The sequence below is a fragment of the Catharus ustulatus genome, chromosome Z, assembly GCF_009819885.2.
Source record: "Catharus ustulatus isolate bCatUst1 chromosome Z, bCatUst1.pri.v2, whole genome shotgun sequence".
Taxonomy (NCBI): domain Eukaryota; kingdom Metazoa; phylum Chordata; class Aves; order Passeriformes; family Turdidae; genus Catharus; species Catharus ustulatus.
This window is the reverse complement of record NC_046262.2, coordinates 355,796-376,311: the sequence shown is the minus strand read 5'-3', so window position 1 is coordinate 376,311 and position 20,516 is coordinate 355,796. Positions and strand designations below refer to the sequence as shown.

The 20,516-nt window shown below is 54.7% G+C and overlaps 1 protein-coding gene across 2 annotated transcripts; it reads left to right on the top strand.

Moving 5' to 3' along the window:
- Positions 1-2,131: 2,131 nt before the first annotated feature.
- ONECUT2 (one cut homeobox 2) lies at positions 2,132-18,972 on the top strand. Of its 2 annotated transcripts, XR_004420780.1 has the most exons (3): positions 2,132-3,278; positions 10,443-12,327; positions 16,861-16,897. XR_004420780.1 is itself a non-coding variant. In XM_033085901.1 (2 exons), the coding sequence occupies exons 1-2, from the start codon at positions 2,132-2,134 to the stop codon at positions 10,727-10,729; spliced, it is 1,434 nt and encodes a 477-aa protein (XP_032941792.1). In that variant the 3' UTR covers positions 10,730-18,972. The 2 variants fall into 2 exon arrangements, 1 of the variants encoding a protein (XP_032941792.1); XM_033085901.1 differs by having other exon boundaries at positions 10,443-18,972.
- The last annotated feature ends 1,544 nt before the right edge of the window (positions 18,973-20,516 follow it).

Below are 20,516 nucleotides of genomic sequence, written 5' to 3'. Positions count from 1 at the left end.
GTGGCTGATGTTCATAAAGGGCCAGGGCACCTCTCAGGTGAGTGGTGGGAAGAGCAGAGCTGCTCCAGCCCCACAGAGAGCCTCAGGACAGGGGCTGGGGGCTGTGTGTATCCCCAGAGCAGGGCTGGAGCCTGGCTGCAGGGACTCATGTGCCATAACCCCACAGAGAATGTGCTGGTTTAAATAACATGGCATTGGGAGTCTGTAAAACTGCACTGCCTCTGCTTCATCCTTCCTGCTGTTTCCCGAACTCTCAGGGCCACTGAGAGGTTTTACTGGAAAACTTCAGCAGAGGAGTTGCCAAGGGTGTTGCTTAATGCTCCCTCTATTTCATTAGGCAGTGCAACGAGCTTGGTGTGATGGATCAAATTCTGCACTCTGGTGGAACACGTGAAGATGAAAAGTGGGGGAATCTGGGCACTGCTTGGCTCAGGGTGTTTGCTCCTCAGGGTGCATTACATCCCCAGGAACACCCTACAGCCCACTGCAGGCAGACAGAAGGAAAGCTGACAAAGAAACTCCCTCTGCCTCCCCCAGGAGCAGAGGGAAAGCCTCTGGCAAAGGCAGCCATGCAGGCAGGCACGCTGTCCCATCAACTGCAACTTTTGCCTTCCTTTAGGAAGGACAAAAAGATTTCACGCCTAAGTTGCCCTGAACAAAGGCACCTCACGCCAGGGCTTTCTTTTCTGTCTTCCTTTATTTTTCCTTCTTCACCGCAAGCTGGCAGTGGGAGGAGTAGCTGGGGTGGGGGGACTCCACTTTATACTCAGAAAACACTGTGAGATGCTGAGATGGCAGCATGGAGAGAATTACCATTACCCTTGGGATCCACTCTGTGGGGAAAGGAGGTGCTACCATACACAACCTGTTTGTAAGGAGATACCAGGTGCTCTGGAGAGTGGCCTGGTGATGGAGGCAACATTTCTCCCCACTTCCACTCTTTTAGTTACAGGAAAGACCCAGTGGAGATGGCATTTCCACAAATACGGAGGCAAGGATGACACAAAACACAAGGACTGCTGATGAAAGGAGAGGGAGAAGTAGTGAAGCGCACAGCCGGGAGCAGCACGCGTGGGCTGTGCCATAGCAGGCAAGTGCCCACTCGCCAGCTCCATGCCAGGGGATGCTGAGGATCCTTCGGGCCCTGAGCCCGCTGGGGCCCTGAGCCCGCTGGGGCCCTGAGCCCGCTGGGGCCCTGCCCGCCACTCTCCCGGCTCCCCATCCGTCCTGCCCCTGCCCACAGAGCCAGCCCCAGGCCAGAACGTTGTCCCTGCCAGGGGCCGGGATGCTGAGGGGATGCTGAGGGGGCTCTGAGGGGGCTCTGAGGGGCTCCCTCGGGGGTCCTGAGGGGGTCCTGAGGGGGTCCTCAGGGGCTGCTACGGGGTTCCCTCGGGGCGGCTGAGGGGGCTCTGAGGGGCGGCGGACGAGCCCGCCTTTTTGTGGGAAGGGGAGAGAAGGCGCAGCCCGCCCGTGCGCGCACCGCTGAGCGGGACAGCCGGCTCCCGGTGTCACCATCACCCCCGCGGGACCTGGATCCATCACACCTTCTCCATGAGCCCGAATTAAGGTAATGAATAACCAGTGACCAACAGCACAGATCAGCGCTGTACCTTGGTTCGCGGCAGAGAACGGGGAGGGAGCACGGCCGGCCGTGCGCAGCAGGGCCCCGGGAACCGCCGGCGGCGGGACAGGGCGTTGCGGAGCCGTCTGCGGGGAGGAGAGCCGTGCGGCCGCCGTGCAGCCGGCACCGGGGATGCGGGAGGGAGCCCCGGTCGCTGCCGGGGCCGGTCCCGCACGCTACAAAGGCTGCGGAACCTTGACCAGCCCTGTCGTCCCCTCGCGCCCCTGACGGAGGCCCCACCCCCGGCGCTCAGGCCGCCAATGCCCCCGCGCGCTCCGCCTTCCCCGCACCGCCCTCACGGCCTCACGCCCGCCCACCCGCGGCGCAGGCCCGGCCCCGCGGGCGCGGCCGGGGCGGGGCGGCCCTGGACAGCTCCCGCCGCCCGCAGACGGCGGCGGCGGCGGCGAGGCGAGGACATGGCGCGGGGCCGGCGCGGCGGGCCCGGCTGAGCCGCCGCTGCCCGCGGGGCGGGCGGCCCCGGGCCGCGGCGGCCGCCGCCCCGATGAGCGGATGAGGAGCGGGCGCGGCGGCCGGCGGTGCCTGGGCGGGGAGCCGGGTGCGTGCGCCATGAACCCCGAGCTGGCGATGGAGCCGCTGGGCAGCCTGCACGGGGCGGCGGGGCACGAGCCGGAGCTGATGGGCAGCCCCAGCCCTCACCACGGCGGGCGCAGCGCGGGGCCGCTCCGGGTGCCGCCCCCCCCGCCGCCGCCTCCGCCGCCGCCGCCGCCGCACCAGGAGCTGCCCCCCGCCGCCCGGCCCGCTATGGTGCCCAGCATGGCCTCGCTGCTGGACGGCGCCGCCGAGTACCGGCCCGAGCTCTCCATCCCGCTGCACCACGCCATGAGCGTGCCCTGCGAGGCCTCGCCGCCCGGCATGGGCATGAGCGGCACCTACACCACGCTGACGCCGCTCCAGCCCCTGCCGCCCATCTCCGCCGTCTCCGACAAGTTCCACCACCCGCATGCCCACCCGCACGCCCACCACCACCACCACCACCAGCGCCTGCCGGGCAGCGCCAGCGGCGGCTTCGCGCTCATGCGGGACGAGCGCGGGCTGCCGGCCGTCAACAGCCTCTACGGGCCCTACAAGGAGGTGCCGGCCGTGGGGCAGAGCCTCTCGCCGCTGGGCAACGGGCTGGGCCCGCTCCCTGGCGCCCAGCAGGGCCTGCACGGCTACGGGCCGCCGGGCCACGACAAGATGCTGAGCCCCAACTTCGAGGCGCACGCGGCGATGCTGGCGCGGGGGGAGCAGCACCTGCCCCGGGGGCTGGGGACGCCCCCGGCCATGCTGCCGCCCCTGAACGGCGCGCACCACCCCGCGCCCCCCGGGCCGCCGCCGCCGCACGGCCCCGCGCTGCCCGCCGGCCGGGAGCGGCCGTCCCCCGCCGCCGGCCCGCAGGGGAGCGGCGCGGGGCAGCTGGAGGAGATCAACACCAAGGAGGTGGCACAAAGGATCACGGCGGAGCTGAAGCGCTACAGCATCCCGCAGGCCATCTTCGCCCAACGAGTGCTGTGCCGCTCCCAGGGGACCCTCTCGGACTTGCTGCGGAACCCCAAGCCTTGGAGTAAACTCAAGTCCGGCCGGGAGACGTTCCGCAGGATGTGGAAGTGGCTGCAGGAGCCGGAGTTCCAGAGGATGTCTGCCCTGCGGCTGGCAGGTAGGTGCAAGGCAGTGCCACTGGGGAGCGGAGCGCGACCCTCGGAGCCCCGCAGTGCGTCCTGCGCCGGCCCGGCCGCGGCCGCGCTCCGCCGTGAGCCACGGGGCTGTGCGGAGCCGGCTTTGCCCGCCTCCCGCAGCGCCGGCACCCGCACCCATCTCTGTCCGGCGGGGCTGCGCGGGGCTCGGGGCCGGCGGAGGGGCGCGCTCCGCTGCCGCTGCCGCTGCCGGGCGGCGGGGCCGGGGCTGCTCTCCAGGGCCGGGTGCTGAAGGTGCGCGCTCCGCACCGCACCGCGCTCTCCGCCAGCATCCCTGCTGCCGCTGCCGGCGCTGCCGGGCGCGGCGGGGGAGGCCGGCCGGGGGCTCCGCGTCCCGGGACAGGCGGGGCCGGGGGGAGCGGGCGGGGGCCGGACCCCGCGCAGCCCCCGCGGCTCCGGCCCGGCCGCATTGTCCGCGGAGGGCGCGCGGGCGCCCCCTGGCGCGGCCGCGGAGCGCCGCATCCCCCATTGTTCTGCGGGGGCCGCGGGGGGGGCGGCGGGCAGCGACCCCCGCTACCGACCCCCGGTACCGACCCCGCAGCGGAGGGCAGCGGGACAGACCCAGCAGAGCTGTCCGTGCCCTGAGGCCGTGCGGGGTGCACCCGAGGCTCACCCCCGGCCGGTCCCGCGCGAGTGCGGGCAGGGCCCCGCCGTGGAGCTCCCCGAAAACCTTGAGGCCGTGTCTGTGGGTGGAGAAGGACACGGGGGGCTTTGGCACGGGCAGACACGCGTGGGACACACCGCGGCGTGGGGCGGGGGCTCTGCGCTGACAGCGACGAAAATCGGGGGGTGTTTGTGCCCCCGAGTCCGTCCTTCTTTTATTTCAATCGATCCCGACGCGGGCAGAGTGTTCCCCGGTTGGCAGGGACACAGCGGGCTGTTCCCAGAGGCTCTGAGGGGACACGGGGGTCTCTGCCGTGTGCAATGGGCACAGAGAGCTCCGGCACGGGGACAGCTGCCGGGCGAGGCTGGGATGCGGCGGAGCGGGGCGAAGATGGATGATGGATGGCTTTAATCCCTGCCCGACCTCTAACCAGAGGGGCTGCGGGTTAAACACCCCCGCGGAGAGCGCTCGGGCTTTCCCGAGCTGCGGGGCAGTCCCGGTGTGCCCATCCCCTCCTCGGCTCTAACACCGCTGCAAACTCCTCTGGTCCCTGCCAGCCCCGCGGGCACCCGGCTCTTCTCTGCTCGCAGCCGAATGAAGCCGAGCTCTGTCTGCAGCAGGACAGAAGGGTTTGAGGGGTTGGGGTTTTTGCCGAGCACGCGGTGATGTCGCCTTCACAAACAAACGTGTGTCGAGAGGGAAATCGATGCAGATAATGTTTAGAAGATTAAAAGAGCATTAATGCTGGCAACAGGAGCATCAACGCGTGGACCCAGTTTTCATTGATCTGGAACCTGAGCCGGCTCATTTCCAGTAACGTGGCTGGTGCTTTTCCTTCCCAGCACCGGTCCCGGGTGGGGGTTCCCCGTGGAGCCCTGCATACAGAGCAGAAAATCAGGAATCACGCTGCGAGCAGAGTTATGCCTGTGCAATTCTGGATCTCTGCTTTAGCAGTTCCCCTGAATGCCTCTGCATCCAGGAGTAAAGTTTGGAGACAGTTCAGGTGCTGAGTGGCCACGGACTCCCCATGGAGCGGGAAAGACCTTTGCAAATTACCTTTCCCTTCAGGAAATCGATTATTTTAATTTTCTTTTATTACCACGTGTGAATATGCGGCCCCATTGCCTCAGCGCTTCCTTCTCCCCCTTTACTCGCTTGCTTAAATTGTTTAAATCCCTCTGAGCGCGGGGAAAAAGCCACAAGTATTTCAGGTTTTTAAAAACAGAAAAATGTTGCCAGCTGTTTGCGGGGCTGCCCTCGGCACGGGGGAATCGGGACGGGAAAGCCCCGCGGGGTCAGCAGAGCGCCCCGCAGCCCCTTCCCGTTCTGCGGTGATTCTGGGTGGTGAAACACTGTCAGAGTGTGCCCGAGCACCGTCAGGGGTTCCTTAGTGCAGAGTGCCCGATCGCTCCGTGCTCACAGCCGTCAGCACCACGGAGAGCGGCAGAGGAGGGAGCGGGATGCAGGGGAAGGAAGGGACGGGAAAAGCCCGGCGCTAGCAGTTGAGGAGTGATAACATCTGTGTCATTTATAAAGCTGTTTCTTAGCGTTGGACTAAATATACAGGTATGTAAAGGTTCCTTGAAAGGTGCTTAGTGCCTTGAAATATTGGTGCTCTCTTCAGCTATAGATTGGTGGTTGTGTTTGAACAATCCATGCGGTAAATTGTGGTGCTGGCTGATAAATGATATCTCTCATGGACCAACTTTCCGAAATAATACCCCACCCCAGCTCTTTGTTCCACATCGTTTCTGAAGGCGTTTCTGCCACACAGAAATCTGGATCCTGTTTTTTTGAGAAGCAAACGAGCTTTTTCAGTTCCTTGATTGATTGATAAAGTGAATTCTGAGTGGGTTTTGGATTAAAAGCATTTCTGTGTTTCACCACTATTTTTTAAAAGAAACAATTAATTGGTCATCCTATTACTCATTCTGAAGCTGTTCTTCACCATTTCCTTGTAAGATTTTTCTCTCAGCATCTTTTTTCCCCCTGTATCTCTTGCCCATCAGTGAACTGAAATATCCCAAACTCAAGTATTCTTCTTGCCACAATTTCTTTGTGGTGAGGAACGCATAAAGGGGAGAAGGTTTTTGCCAAAAGGAGCTGGTGTTGGTTCTTCCTGCACTCCACACCCTTGGTGCTCCTCCCTGGTGTTATTCCCAGAACCCTGTCCTGGATGTTGCTGCCATCCAGCAGCTGCAGGAGCTTTTCCTTCCCTTCCAATTAGGCATTGGTGGGAGATGACAAGCGCCCTGCGGTCCCCAGCACGGCTGTGCCGAGCCTCGGAGCACTAAAGGCAGCAGACTGCTCTCATCAGAGCAGCTCCCCTGGAGCTGCCTGCAGAGTGCAAACGGGGCTCTGCAGGTGTGCAGAGAATGGATCTCCGAGGGAAAGCAGCGCTGAAAGGCACTGCACACAGCGCTCGTCCTGACAGCCTGCCCCTTTCTTCAGCGCTCTCCTCAGGGGATTTTTTACCTAAGCGATCTCTTCCAGCTTACAGGTACAAAAACCCCTTAATGACTGGTCTTAATCTCACTTTTTGTCTTTTAAATCCTTTGCTTCTCATCTTATCCCCACTAGACACGGCAAAAAAAGAGCACTCCCTTCCTTGTGATAGCGATCTGTTTGTATTTAAGGCTCCCACCGTGTCTTCTCTGCAAAAAGCCCCTCGTACCTGGGCCATGAATATGCAGGGAAAGCACTATATCCAACGGGACAGATAATACATCTCTTTTTCCAAGGTAAAAGATTTTGTATCCAGCTCTATCAATCTTGCAGACTTTTGCATAAAAGGCTCTCTGATTTATAGAGGGGTTTGCACACAGGAATCATACCAAACAGACTCATCTCAAATGGGCCTGGTGATAGCATCAGCCAGACAACTTGCTGATGGCAGAGAGAAATGCAATCAAAAAAAGAAATTGGAGTGTTTTGGGGTTGTTTGGGGCTTTTGAGCTATAAAATCCAACTGCTCCATTGTGAAAAAAGGGACTCAAACCACTGGTAAATGCTGCACAGAGGAATTATTAGACAAGCGATAGAGGCTGGCAGGTTCCCAAAACGCAAATTGTCTCCAAGACCAAAATATCTCTCAGTAAGCAGGGAACATATTTATGAGCAGTGGTGATTTTCCAGCAGTTCTCATCCCCTCATAATGGGATGGGAGCACAGGCATTAAGCTTTGGCAAGCAGCACTGGGCTGCAGGAGGTGGAGGAAGAGCAGGGGGAATCTTCCTCAGAGAGCTTCCCACACACCTTCTTCTCCCAGTTGCTTCTCCCCTGGGCTCCTCCTGCCCTCTCCTTCCTGTGGGCATGAGGGGTCCATGGCCTCTCCCTGCCTTCCTCACCTCCACCTCTCTGCAGCCCTGCTAAAGCTGAGCTTCCCTAAGCCCCTGGCAAGAAGGGAATGGGAAATGTGTGGAGAAACAGGGTCAGGCTTTGTGTTCAGGAGAGCTCAGAGGGCAGCACAGGTCTGGCTTTCCCAGGTAACCTGGCATAGCTCTGCTCCTGTCCTCTCCTGTTCTTCCTAATTCCACCCTGTTGCTAACTGGTAGTAAAAGGAGATACTCACCTCCTGCTTCTCCCAATTCCTGAAAGCAGGAGCACACAGCAAGGATTCGCTAGATCTGTCCTTCCCCTTGCTGTAAGATTTTGTGCTCTTACCCAGCTCTTTCTTACCCACCCCAGCTTTAAATTCCCAGCCCAAAGATGCCCAGAGTCCTTCCCTTCCAGAGAAGGTTCCAGTGGTGCCCAGAGGCTCCTGTCAGAGATCCTGGGCTGAGGTGGGTGTGCAGCACTGCAGGGAGCAAGCAGAATTTACTGCCCAATTCCAGCCATCCAACAGATTTACAGGAGGCTGGAGACAAACAGCCTGGAAGAAACAGAAAGGAGCCATGTCCCCAAAACCATTCATCTTTTCTTCTCAGGGAGCTGCAGGGCCTGGAGAGGGGCAGCATTCCCTGGGATTGTGACAGGATTGAGAGGGAAAAATCAAGACAACACCTTCCTGTTTCACAGCCAGGCTGTGAGCTGCTTTTACAGAGCATTGCAGGAATCTCCAAACAGGGAACACCTCACCTTTACAATGGCTGAGCAAGCAGTTCTTCTCTGCAAGAACAGAATGAACTTTGTGCTACACATCCACTCTGCTTTTCTGGATAAATGCCATCAAGGGCATTCCTGGTGTTTGAAAAATTGGGAGTTTGGTGTGTGTGCAGCAGTGGGATGAGCAGCACTGCCTGCCCACCCCGACAATGTGATTATTTGCATCTTCATTCTGATTGCTCCTTGTTCCATAATGATTTTGTACACAGTGGAGTACTTAACCTAATTTGTATTGATCTCAATCGCTCTCATTCGTGCATACTTAATTCAGAGAGGTAATCAAATTGATTTCTGAGGCCTAGTTTTTAAGAGATTGTAGTAACAGGGATATACAAGGGGTTGCTTTAAGTGAATCACAGCAAAAGAAAAGCATTTTAAATCTTTAGAAAACGTTTTGATGGTCATTTCATTGTGTTCAGCATTACCAGAGTAATTACATTTCCCTCACATGATTCCTCTCCAAAATCGAATAGAGGAGCAGTTTGAGTTCCATCAGACAGATAACTGGGTTTGGGTGACTTTGCACCCACACAAACCACAGAGGCAGGGTCAATATTCCCAGCTTGTCCTTAGCAACTATGGATTAAGGGAATATTGGTCTCTGCCTGGCTCCTTTTTAGCAGCAGCTCTTTGTTTGATGGCTGCAGAGTCACTTTTGTGTCAGTAAAACCATGCAGAGGCAGAGAGGCATGGGAGCCTTCTATCAAAGAACATCTTTAATCCAATGCAGAAGAAACATTTTTGTTTATTTTTATATTTTTCCTTTCAGTTCTTGCTGGCTGTCCATTTTCTTCCATAGGATATGTTCAGGTTCAACTGCAGCTAATAAATCAAATTGTGCTTAGAATCCAGATGGTCTCTGCCCTTCCCTCTGCTGCTAAAACCTTTCTCTTTCTTCCTGGAAAATCACTTGATTTTATTAGAGTGCTCACCCCATTTTTCTCTGCTGAGAGATGCACGTCAGGTGCAGCGCTCGCCTTTGTGGGGCCTTTTCAAGAGCAAACTCCACAGTTCAAGGAAAGTATTTACTGAATGCATCAAAAAGCACATCCCTCTGCATTATTTATGATCAGCTACCAATAACTGTAAAAGGCAGAGTACCTCAGGACATAAATTAGTGATGGTAGGAAACACTCCGGTGTCCCGGAACCGATTAGAAGCTGCAGCAGAGATGCTGGTGCTCCTCGTGTCCCAGCACCAGGGACATTGCCACATGGACACGTGGCCAAGTCACCCCAGCTTCAAATCTGCTTTTTCAGCTCAGTTGGATGTTACCTGTGTGCTGTCAGAGAGCCCAATGCTTCCCTCCTGCTGCCTCTGAGGTAAAGGCCTGAGAGGTGAGTGTGGCTCACCTTGATGCCTCTGGAGCACCTGTGCTGCTTCCTGCTGCTGTGGCTGGTGCCAAGCTCTGGGAGGGAGTGCAGGAGCACCACCCACATCCCTGTTGGGTTTGAGCCTGACTCTCAGCACCAGCCTTCTCTTTTGCTTTGGGCTGGGTGAGGTCTGGCTATGCTGCAGCCACTGGAATCTGGCAGCTGGAGGGGTCAGGGTCAGGCACTCCAACAAAACATCCCAGCTTCCTGCAGAGATGTTCTGCACAGTGCCTGAGCCAGGCTCCACACAGCTACAGCCCTGACTGGGTTAATTACAGACATTTCCACAGTCTGACTTTTACTTTTGGGCCAGCTTCATTTCACATTCCAGACCTACAGAATTATTTAACAGGGCTGCTTAAAGCCCGCCCGCTTATCAATTCTCTGGGCTCATTTTGTCCCAGCACATTACCTAACCATGTCAACATATGGATTTTCTCTCTGTGCCCGGTGCAGACAGCCTGGGCAGGCTATTTTTAAGTGTGGGTGTGCTCCAGCAGCGGTATTGGTTTCAGCACTTGCTGTTCTCTCTCTGCTAATAAATACAGAGCAGCTATTAATACGGATGGGTTTTAGGATCCATTAGCATCGCTCAGCGATGGTCCAGCCCTGCCTGACCTGGGTGTTTCTGCCTGGCTTCACCCTGGGGACATGCCCTGGGTGTTTCTGCCTGGCTTCACCCTGGGGACATGCCCCAGGAAGGGGGACAGGTGATGGGAGCGGTGCCCTGGCGTGGTGGCACTGCAGGAGTCGGGCAGCAGGGAAGGAGCAGGGCAGGGCCAGGTGAGCCAGTGCCTGACCCCTGCTCTGGCAGCCCAGCAGGTCCATGCTGGTTTGTCCCCTCGGTGGTTGTTGCTATCAGAGCTTTGTCTGGAGTTTGCTTTGGGCTGTTCAAAGGGACAGAAGTTACGTACAACTGTTACTCCTGGCTGTTGAGAGGTACTGGGGATGTAAAAGCAATGCAGCCCACTGGATTCCTCTGGGAGCCCCATGTGCCAGAGTGGTCCCCCTGACACTTTCTCTCTGTCTCTGCCACCCCCTCCCAGCCTGCAAACGCAAAGAGCAAGAGCCCACCAAAGAGCGGAACAACTCCCAGAAGAAATCGCGGCTGGTGTTCACGGACCTGCAGCGCCGAACGCTCTTCGCCATCTTCAAGGAGAACAAGCGTCCCTCCAAGGAAATGCAGATCACCATCTCGCAGCAGCTGGGCCTGGAGCTCACCACCGTCAGCAACTTCTTCATGAACGCGCGCCGGCGCAGCCTGGAGAAGTGGCAGGACGACCTGAGCTCCGGGGGCTCCTCCTCGGCCCCCAGCACCTGCAGCAAGGCGTGAGGGGCACGGCTGGCACGGCACGGCACGGCTGGCACGGCTCGCACGGCTGGCACGGCTGGCACGGCACGGCACAGCGCAGAGAGCGGCTCCCGGCACGGCTCCTCGCCCGTGACCTAAAGCACAATCCCCCCAGAACCACCCCAGCCCGGCTGTCCCCAGGACGTCCCCACGGCTTCTCGGCAGGCTCCACGGTCACCTCTCTCCACACAATCCTAAGCTCAGGACAGGCGAAGCAGCTCTGAAACGGAGGGGATCCTTCTCGGTGCGGGTTTCTCCTGAGCCCCGGGTTTCTGTGGCCACCCTGGGGCCACGCGACAACAGCACAAAGTCGGATACTAAAAACCCTCTCTTTAAACTCAGGCATGGTTTTGTTAAGTGTTTTAGGGGAAAAAAACCAGGTTTAAGTTTGGTTTTTGTTTGTTTTTTTAGTTTATTTGGATCAGCTTGTTCTTGGATCAGAAAAGTTCAGTTCTCTTGAGCTCAAAGTATCAAGCACAAAGCTGGTAGCCACAGCCATGGTCCGTGGGCTGCTGTGCCAGCTGCAGCCTGACACCCCGGGAACACCATGGACACGGCACGAGCCTCAAGCACAGCTGGCAGCTCCTCACAAGCTCTGTGTTTGTACCTAAGGCACACTCAGGAGATCGAGGGAACCGCTGCAGTTCGTGGAGCAAACACAACGTTTTGGAAGATTAGATTAATTTACATTATTATATCCTCTTTAGTTTCTGGCAATCTGGTTTCTCCTCAGCAACGGCTGTTAGCGTTCAGTATTTTTGTTCATTTTCTCAGTATTTTCTGGTACTTTCAAGCAGGAAAAGAAACAGAAACAAGCCCTTGAGATGCCACCGACCGTTTCAGACGTGCCGCGTTTCGCTCTATCGCATCCCTAAGTTCCTTCTCCCCGCCAGCTGCCCGCGCCGGCGGGAACACAGCACACCAAAGAGACAGCATTTCTGCAAGCCAAAGATGTTTGTACCTTGCCATTTCTCTCAGTCACGGCTGGTGCGGGTGGTTGGCCACGCTGGGGGAGCCTGGCGAGCTCCAAGCCTGCGTCCAGCCCCGGAGCCGCCCTGGCGGCGGCGGCGCGGCCGCTGGCTGGGACCGGCCCGGCGCGGCCGTGCTCTGCTACAGACACTTGAGACTTTTTTATGTACTCCTTAATCGAAACCAAAGAAACGTTTTCTGCACCTACTTCTTCTGCAACAAACTGTTCCATTGAAAGATAAAATAAAAACTAAAAATAAAAAAAAAAACCAAAAAAACAAGGAAGCATGTCAGGAAGCAAACGAGTCCCACACTGTGTTCTACAGACAACTCGGACGTTTTCGGAAGCAGATCTCAAAGAAAGGGTTGACAAGAATGAGAACAAAGCAAAGCCAGTACAATTGCTGCTTCATTTGACAACTCAAGTCATCTTAAAGTTGAAGATTGTCTTTAATTTGTGCCTATGCAGTTTTTTCAAAAGAACAAGGAACAGAGCAACCAAAACCTCAACAGCTACAATACCAAAGATGAGGATTCTCCCTACTTGTGTTTCAGTTTGTTTCTCCTCTTGCACGACTAATGCACATTTAGCCCCACTGCTCTCTGGACAGGTAACCACTCGTGAGTCTTTGTGCAACCAGAAGGGTGGGTTTGTTGATGTTTGCCCTGTTTCTGCCCCACACAGCATCTCTCCAAGAGCTGCATGGACTCCCAGTGCAGGATGTTGGGATGCTGCTGCTGCATCTCCTCCCTGCAGGGAACACTTGTGGCTTGGCTGTGACTTGTGTGTTGGTGTCTGGAGCTGTGAACAGCCCCCCTCCCGTGCTCCACCCTTCCTTCTCTTCCCCAGGGATAAAACTTGCAATATGTGTGTTCCCATCCGTGTCACTGTGAGTGCTGAGCAGCGCCACAGCCCGGCTCCAGAGCTCCACCTGACCCAAACCCAAGTGTTGAGCAGTTTGTGAGGCAGTTCAGGAGCTGCTTCTGACATATTAGCTGTGTAGTGTTGTTTGAGCCAGGTCATGATGATCCAGATCATGACATGTCCAAATTTATCCTCAGAGCCAGAGCACATCTTGCTCCTCTCTGCCTTTAAACAAGGGCTTCATTTGAGCTGCTTCACAGAACTGCTGCACTTTCCAATGACTGCACTTAAAATAGAAAAAATAAAATAAAAATCAAGAGGCGTCATCTGCTCAGGACAGGAAAGGTTTCTGGAAGCAAATCCAGGATCCTCACAGCTGAACTGACAGCATGTGCCTGCTCTGGGAATCAAAGGATCCTTTGGCAGAGATTTCCAAAGAGATTTGGAGAATCCTTTTAGCCAGACATGAAATAAAGTCTCCCAATCTGGCTGATGTGTTCTGAGGGCTCTCCCCCAAATGCCAGATATCTGAGTGTGGAGTTTGGAGCCAGCAGGCAGTGGAGCAGGGCCCAGCTGAGGTGATGTGCTCACACTGAATTTCACTTCCATCACAGCAGCTCCTGGTGCATTCAGAGCTCAGCATTCCCCCCGTGCTGGAAGTGTCCCCCTGCAGAGTGCAGTGGCAGGGGGTGGCACAGGAGCAGTGGAAACCCCAGTGCTCATGGCTCAGCTCCCCTTCCAGCAGTGGGAGTGCCTTGTGTCCCCCAGGGAATGAGCCCCTGGGGATGTGCTTGGCTGTGGGAGCCTCACCCAGGCTCCTGTCACCTGAGGGACATGCAGTTGCCACAGCTCTGCCTCCCACCTTCCCCAGGGGCAGGGGCAGCTGCCCTCAGCTTCTGGGGAGGCCTGGGAGCACACCTGGGCCTTTTGTCCCACCCAGAGCTCATCCAATAGTCCCAGCAAAGGGAGTTTAGATCAGGTACTGAATGGCTTACAGACTTCTCCTCAGTGAAATTCTCTCCAATTGTGGAAGTGTTTGTTAGGCAGCCTTATGGAGTAGCAACACTCTGGGCTGGGGCCTCAGCTCTATCAACAGTCACAACCCATTTCCAGCCAGACATAAAATCCTGCTGCATTTTTTATCCCTGCATCTCCCATGGCCCTGTGTGACGTCTTCCATGTCACTGTCCACTCTCTCTTACGTAGCAGCTCCCTGAGAGAGGAGCCAGAGGCTGTGGTGGAGATGTTTGTCTGTGTGACAGAGTCTGTGCTGTGCTCTGCCCACACCACCCCACCCCAAACCCTCGTGTTCCATCGCTAGGCCACGTGCTGATCAATCTCTAGAGCTGTGTCGTGTAACCTGTTTATTTATTGTGCTGAGAAAGACTGGTGTGTGCAGAGAGTATCCCAGCATCTTCTGGACCAGGAACTTGGAGTCACAACCTTGGGCACAGCCAAGATGAATTCAGCTTTGGAGAAGCCTTGGATCTTGCTGGGTCTCCCGTGCAGGAACAGAGAATGTGCTCGCTGACTTCGGTTGCAAAGCTTTATTGTGGATCTCTCTTAGCTACAGCTGAATCCAAAGACCTGCAAAGGACAGCCCTGGGGGAGGGAAGGGCTCTCCCCTCTCCTCTCTCCTCTCCTCTCTCCTGTCCCCAAGGAGGGAACCACACAGAGAGTGCTGGCTTCGGACACGGCCAATGCTTCCCTTGCTTGTCACCACTCCTGAGGATTTTTATCATATGGGGAAACTTTCTACTTGGCCTCCTTTATATTTATTATGGGGAATTTTTATTGTTTAAGATTTTTTAAGAAGGCAAAGCTTAAAATGGTTTTATTTTTTTTTTCCAGACACTTGTGGGTTTTAACCCGATATATTATCTATCGATAATGTAATTTATTTAATTTAGTCTTAGGGCAGGTCCTGAGATCTCTGTTCAGTCTGAATCCCACTGTGTTTCTGTTTAGCTTCTGAATTCAGTGAGAGTTTTGCCTGAATGTAGCTGGGGGGTCAGGCTCTGATGTTAGCTGTTTGTATCTGTTTAATCCAGCCATTTGTGAATTCTTTGGGGAGTCATTTTGCCTGTTTATCCACGGGGCTGTTGTAGCGAAGCCTCGTAACAAAAACCCTTCAGAACTGCTATTGCTCTGTAGAGCAGCCAGGTTCTGTCAGACAGGGAGCAGCAGCTCCTTCCATAAACACAGGTCTGCTTTGAATTCCTTCCTTTCTTTAATTTTATTGTTTAAATACCAGAGTTTAAATTATTTAAGTTAGTCTCTTCTCTCCTGCTTAGAAAGTGTGACATACCTTTATTATGGCACATGAAGCCTTCATAATATAACTTATTTATTTAACTTATTCATCAGCACCCAGGGATGCCCTTGTAGAGTTTTTATTTTTTATTTAGAATTATCTATAAAGCACTACAGCTGATTTCCTCTAAGAACAGCAGAGCGAACTTTGAGGACAAGCAATGAATATTCAACCTAAAACTGTGCGTTCAGAAAAATAGGAAAAAAAAAAAAAGACACTGGGATACTTTGCCTGAACTTTGTGGCTTCTTAAAACTTAAGCTGGGGGGAAAATAATTCATGTCAAGCAAAAAGAGAGAAACCCTTAAACCTAGCTGCTTCCAAGAATGAACTTCTGTGTGTGGAAAAAAAAAAAAAAGAGAAAAAGGAAAAAAAAAAGGAAAAAAGAAAAAAAACCAGAAAAAACCTTTCTATTTCTAGTGAGAACCAAAGAGGCTACCTCACTGACTTTTCCATTTGTAATTTTAATCGTGTTGATGATACCAAAGATACCAAAGATTTCTTTCTCTGTGCGGTCTGCATCCTGCTTGTGCTCTCTGCTAACTCCCCCTGTTCTCTCCTACGCCCAGAAACGTCCAGCAGAGCCCACATTCCCAAAGAAACGCTGCCCTGGAAGCTGCCAGTTCTGGTGCTGCCCTTTTCTGTGTTCCTTTCTCCTTGCTGCCAGCCCAAAGCCACCGGACACGCGGAGCTGCTTCACTGCAGGTCCTGCCTGCAGCGCTTGTGTGAGCTGGGGGTGGCTGCGGGGGTTTTCCAGCTGCAGGTTCCCTGGGGAAAGGCTCTGCAGCTGCTGCCTGCCGAGCTGTGGGCTGTGTTTGCAGCAATTAGCGCTGCTAATGATGATTGTTCTCGTGCTCGAGCAGAGCCCAGGGCTGCTCTGGGGTTCCGCTGCCCGTGCCCCCCTGGCAGCCTCGCACAGAGCCAGGAGCTGCTCCCTCTCCTCACCTTGGGTTGTTGTTTACAAGTACAGTTTGCAGATAAAAATCAATTAATTACTTTTCTCAAGTTAGCAATGAAGTGAGCTACATTAAGCTCCATTAGCATCACGTTCCTGAGTGATTACTTCCAAGTTGTTTGCTTGTTTGGTTGGGGAATTAGCGGTGCCCTTTGGCACCGGGGTTTGGAGCCTGTTTCACGCTGTTCAGAGGCTGCAGGGATGCTCTGAGGAGCTGAATCCCCCCTGGGCACTGCCCCAGCCCAGGCCTTTCCCCGAGGAACCTGCCTGAGCCCTGCCCTGGATTCAGAGGCTGAGCCAGCCGGACACAAACGCTGCGCTTCCATTCAGTGTTGCCTTTGATTTGGTATTTCTTTGGGGGTTGAAGCCTGTGTGGGAAATGGCAGGACTCGACAAGTGTGCTTTTCTCTGTGTCTCTGTGTTCCTTCACTCCAAAGCTATAATGATTCTCAGGATGCCTTCTGGGCGGGGGGAGCCCATTGTCCCTGTGCCCTCGGACACAGACAGTCCCCAGAGCTGGCAGGGTCCCCCCGACTCCTGCTTCACTTGCAAAGAGTGATGTTACCACGGGACGAGTGCCTTGCTTGAACCAAAGCAACGATTTTGCCAGTCTAGACCTCTCTGTGCTTTTTTTTATTCTTCCTGTGAATACCTCAGCTTCGACTGGGCCGCCGAATCGTACCTGGTGGGCTTTTGTACTGTGGTGCTTTGCAAAGCAGCCCTGCAAAGAACAGACTCCTGATAATACCAAAGGCTCTCCTCCTCCTCCTCCCCCTGCTCCTGATCTCTCTTTCTCCATGGTTCCAAAGCTTTATTACGAACTGGGCATGTTGGCAACGCAGACCGTGCAATCCCTTACCGAATTTTCTCAGATATACCTCATAGAGAATAGCTGGTTAGCGTAATGTTATATAGCGTATGTACGAAATTATTCACTGTTTCTTTTTGGTAACTGTGATTGAAAAGAAAAAAAAAAAACCCAAAAAACAGAAGAAGCTTTCTATGTTTTAGGTTGTGCTTTTGTACTAGACAGAGAAGGTGCGCTTAACAAGGTACGTCAGTCTTTCTTCCCATCGGGTTTTTTTGTTATTATGGATCGGGGAAAAGTTGCAGAATGAGCCCAAAGTTTACAGTTTCATATTTTGCTGAAGAAACAATCTGTGTTCATTTGCTCTGTTGGAAAAAAAAAAAAAAGAAAAAAAAGAAAAAAAAAAAAAGAAAAAAAAAAGAGGAAAAAAAAATTATTTTCTACATTTGTGCTACTTGGTCTGACGAGCTGATTGTCCTGTGTGACGGTGTAGTATTATAATTAGCAACTGCCAATCAGCGCTCCCATGTTTATGCATGAGGCAAACCCTTAGCAGTGTGATGCATCGTGGTTCTTAATGGCAACTTCTTCCTTGGGGTTTGGGACGAGCTCTTTGGGTTGATGGTTTATTTATGCATGGAGCCTGTTAGCTGTTCGCAGTCGTGGCGCAGTTGTGTTTGCATTGCCGCTGTGAAACGCCGCCCCGTGAGCTCAGCGCTGCTCAGGGCGGCTGTGCAGGCCAGCTCCGGTCTGTCCCTGCGTCACACACACCCAAATTCGATTGCAGTGACATTGCCATTGGAGCAGCAGTGTGGAGCAGCGGTTTGGCCCAGCTTCTCCGCACCGTTCGCTCCCTTCGGTCCCGCGGCAGGGCACGGAGCTGCTGTGCCAGGAGCAGGAGCTGCCCTGGCTTCATGGCAGCCCCTGGGCACAGGGCAGGTGCTCAGGGACAGCCCTCACAGGACACACAGCCCAGGGCATTGCTGTCCCAGGTGTCACTGTCACCTGTCCATCCCAACCCTACTGGCCTGACAGTCCATCCCAGCACTGCTGGCCTGGTATCCATCCCAGCCCTTGCACTGTCACCTGTCCATCCCAGCCCTGCTGGCCTGGTGTCCATCCCAGCCCTTGCACTGTCATCTGTCCATCCCAGCCCTGCTGGCCTGGTGTCCATCCCAGCCCTTGCACTGTCACCTGTTCATCCCGGCCCTGTTACCTTCACCTGTCCATCCCAGCCCTGTCACCTGTCCATCCCAGCGCTGCTGGCCTGGTGTCCATCCCAGCCCTATCACTGTCACCTGTCCATCCCAGCTGTGTCCTGTGCTGCCCTGAGCCTGGCAGCCCCTTGCCCCCCTGCCCTGGGCCAGGTTTGTAGCAGTGCTTTATCCCCTTTGATTTGTGCCCACACTCACACTGAGCCCCCTTTCAGAATGGGTTGTGTTTTCTCTCCAGGCCCAGCTCTGGAGCCCCCTGGTCCCGGGCTGTACTGGACACAAACCAAACCAACTGCTCTATACCCTTCACTCTGCAGGGAAGAGGAGGCCTGGGGAGGAGGGGCAGTCTCAGCCTCCTGAGGAGGCCTCTGGGTGCCAGCAGCAGAGTGTGGGTATGGTCTGTCAGTAAGGGTTTATTAGAGATGTGCTCTCATTAGTGCAAGGAGACGTTTTCGTTTGGCCTTACTCGGTAGGTTGTGGTAATAACGAAAGCTGTGTCACGTAGTCGGGTTCTTTTCTTTCCTGATTCCTCTGCCAAAGACATGAGACACAAGAGCTCCGAGTGGGGTTTTTGTGAGACAGTTGATGATTGTAACAGTGGTTCATCTTGCAGAAAGCTTTCCACGCCCTTGCGCAATAAAGAGCCGGGATGTTGGGCGGTGCCAGCGCTCCTCACCGACACGCGCTTGTTGTAACCGGGCCGAGTTCACCTGCATCCTCACCCAGAGGTACAAGGGGTATGTGAGGCCATGGCAAGGGCACAGCGGGGCTGCCACCCTGCTCCAGCTGCCTGCAACTTGCCAAGGTACTCGGGTTATGAAATTTAAGGTCTATTTTATTATGTCATTTTATGTCCTTTTTTAACTTTGTGGAAGGTGGTACGTTGAACTGAGTGTAAGCTGAGTTTTTCAGACAAATAAAGTAGCTAAAGAGTGAATGTTATTTTATCATTAAAGGGTTTTTACTCACTGATTTGTGCCAATAGATGTCCTTTATCTCAATGACAAGTATTACATTGCTTTCAAAGTTTTATTTATAGCTATTGATGTAAAGCCCCCCCCCACATATTATTTGCCAAAGTTCAATAAAGGAGGAAAACGATGCTTTTGCTTCCTTGTGCAATCAAAAGGTTTTTTCCCATGTTTTTTTCCATACCAAGGGGTGGAGTGGAGCCAAGCAGGGGCTCTCAGGAGGAGAGCTGAGCACAGCCAGACTAATGCAGGACCACATCCCAAAAACCTGCCTGGGACTGAGGGCACCTGGCACCTTCTGCCACGAGCACAGCTTGTGTAGCTGTCAGATTACAGGGGAAATCACTTCCTGTTTATGTAAGTCATGGAGTTATGTGATGCAATGTAATTAACAGAATTTTGTGGTAGTTTTTGCACTTTCTTTCCCTGAAGCAGCTCTACGGCAGGAGGAGGCAGGAGGTTCCTGGAGCTGAAGTTCCATGGCAAGGAGGATGTAGCAGGTTTGCTTTCATTCATTTATTCAGTCAGTCACCCTAGCTGTGGACAAGTCTTGTTTGTTTTGTCTCCTTGAGAAAAAGTGCAGAGAAAAGCACTGGGTTGTATTTGTGTCTTTAAAAAGCAAAGCAAGCCCTTTCTGGCCCTAACTCTGACCAGCTGAGCCAGAGGAACCTGTGGATGAGGAGAGTTTGCCCAAGCCCCAAGCAAGGAGGGGCTGAGGGCTGCAGGAGCCAGGGCCACCAGGGTGCTCACAGAGCACAGCAAGGGTAAAAAACACTTGAACAGCAAAGAGGCAAAAGTGGTGACACCGAGACTAATGCAGCCAGGGCAGGTCATTTCCATCTCACTTGCAGGATTGCTCCCCTGGGAATGCATTGTGCAGGCACTTAGCAGTGGGCACAGCTGGAAGAAGGAAATGGGACCATTTCATTAAGCTGTGCAAAGCTGAAGGATGAGCTGGGTGTGTGGTAGGATTGCAGCCAGGCTGGGATGTTGTATCAGCATCAGCTTTTCCCAGTGCTCAGCTCCAGGGCCATTCCCCTCAGCTCACTGTTTCCTCACCCTGCCAGCAATCATTCCAGGTGAGAGTGCTATAAAACCCCCTAAGCTTTGGCAGCAAAGACAGAAAAGCAAAGCACCGGCCCAGGGATGCAGGGACACCTGGTGGCAGCCAGGCTGGATGGTGTCCTGCTCCCTGGAGGGAGCCCAGCCCAAAGGAGCAGATGCCGTGCTCCCATCCTCCTCCTGCTGCTCCTCCTCCTCCTGGGGCAGTGCTGGGAACAGCAGAGCATCCATCAGGATGAAGCTGACAGCACTGATCTGCCGTGTGGGACCTGCAGAGATCACAGCACGGCTCCCTCCTGACTGCAGATGAAGTGCTGGCAGCTCTTGTGATCCAAACACTCGGCAGCACTTGAAACCCTGCAGGAATCCCCTCGGGAAACAGCCTGGGATGCAGCCTGCACACCAACAGCACCACGGTGAGGGAATGGGCTTCTTCTGGAGGAAACAGCAATGCTACTGATTTCCAGCACGGTGGGATGGAGCTGCTGAAGGACAAGCAGGACAAACAAAACCCTGGACACCACGGTGGGATCAGCAGGTGGGAACAGCAATGCCCCACACACAGAACAAGGCAAGGCCAGCTCTGCCTGCCACAAGGGCAGCCCTGGGAGC

Excerpts from the sequence above, each read along its gene's own strand:
- ONECUT2 (XM_033085901.1), top strand. The coding sequence starts at position 2,132 with ATGAGGAGCGGGCGCGGCGGCCGGCGGTGCCTGGGCGGGGAGCCGGGT. Across the intron at positions 3,279-10,442 it reads GTCTGCCCTGCGGCTGGCAG|CCTGCAAACGCAAAGAGCAA; the intron begins GTAGGTGCAAGG and ends ACCCCCTCCCAG.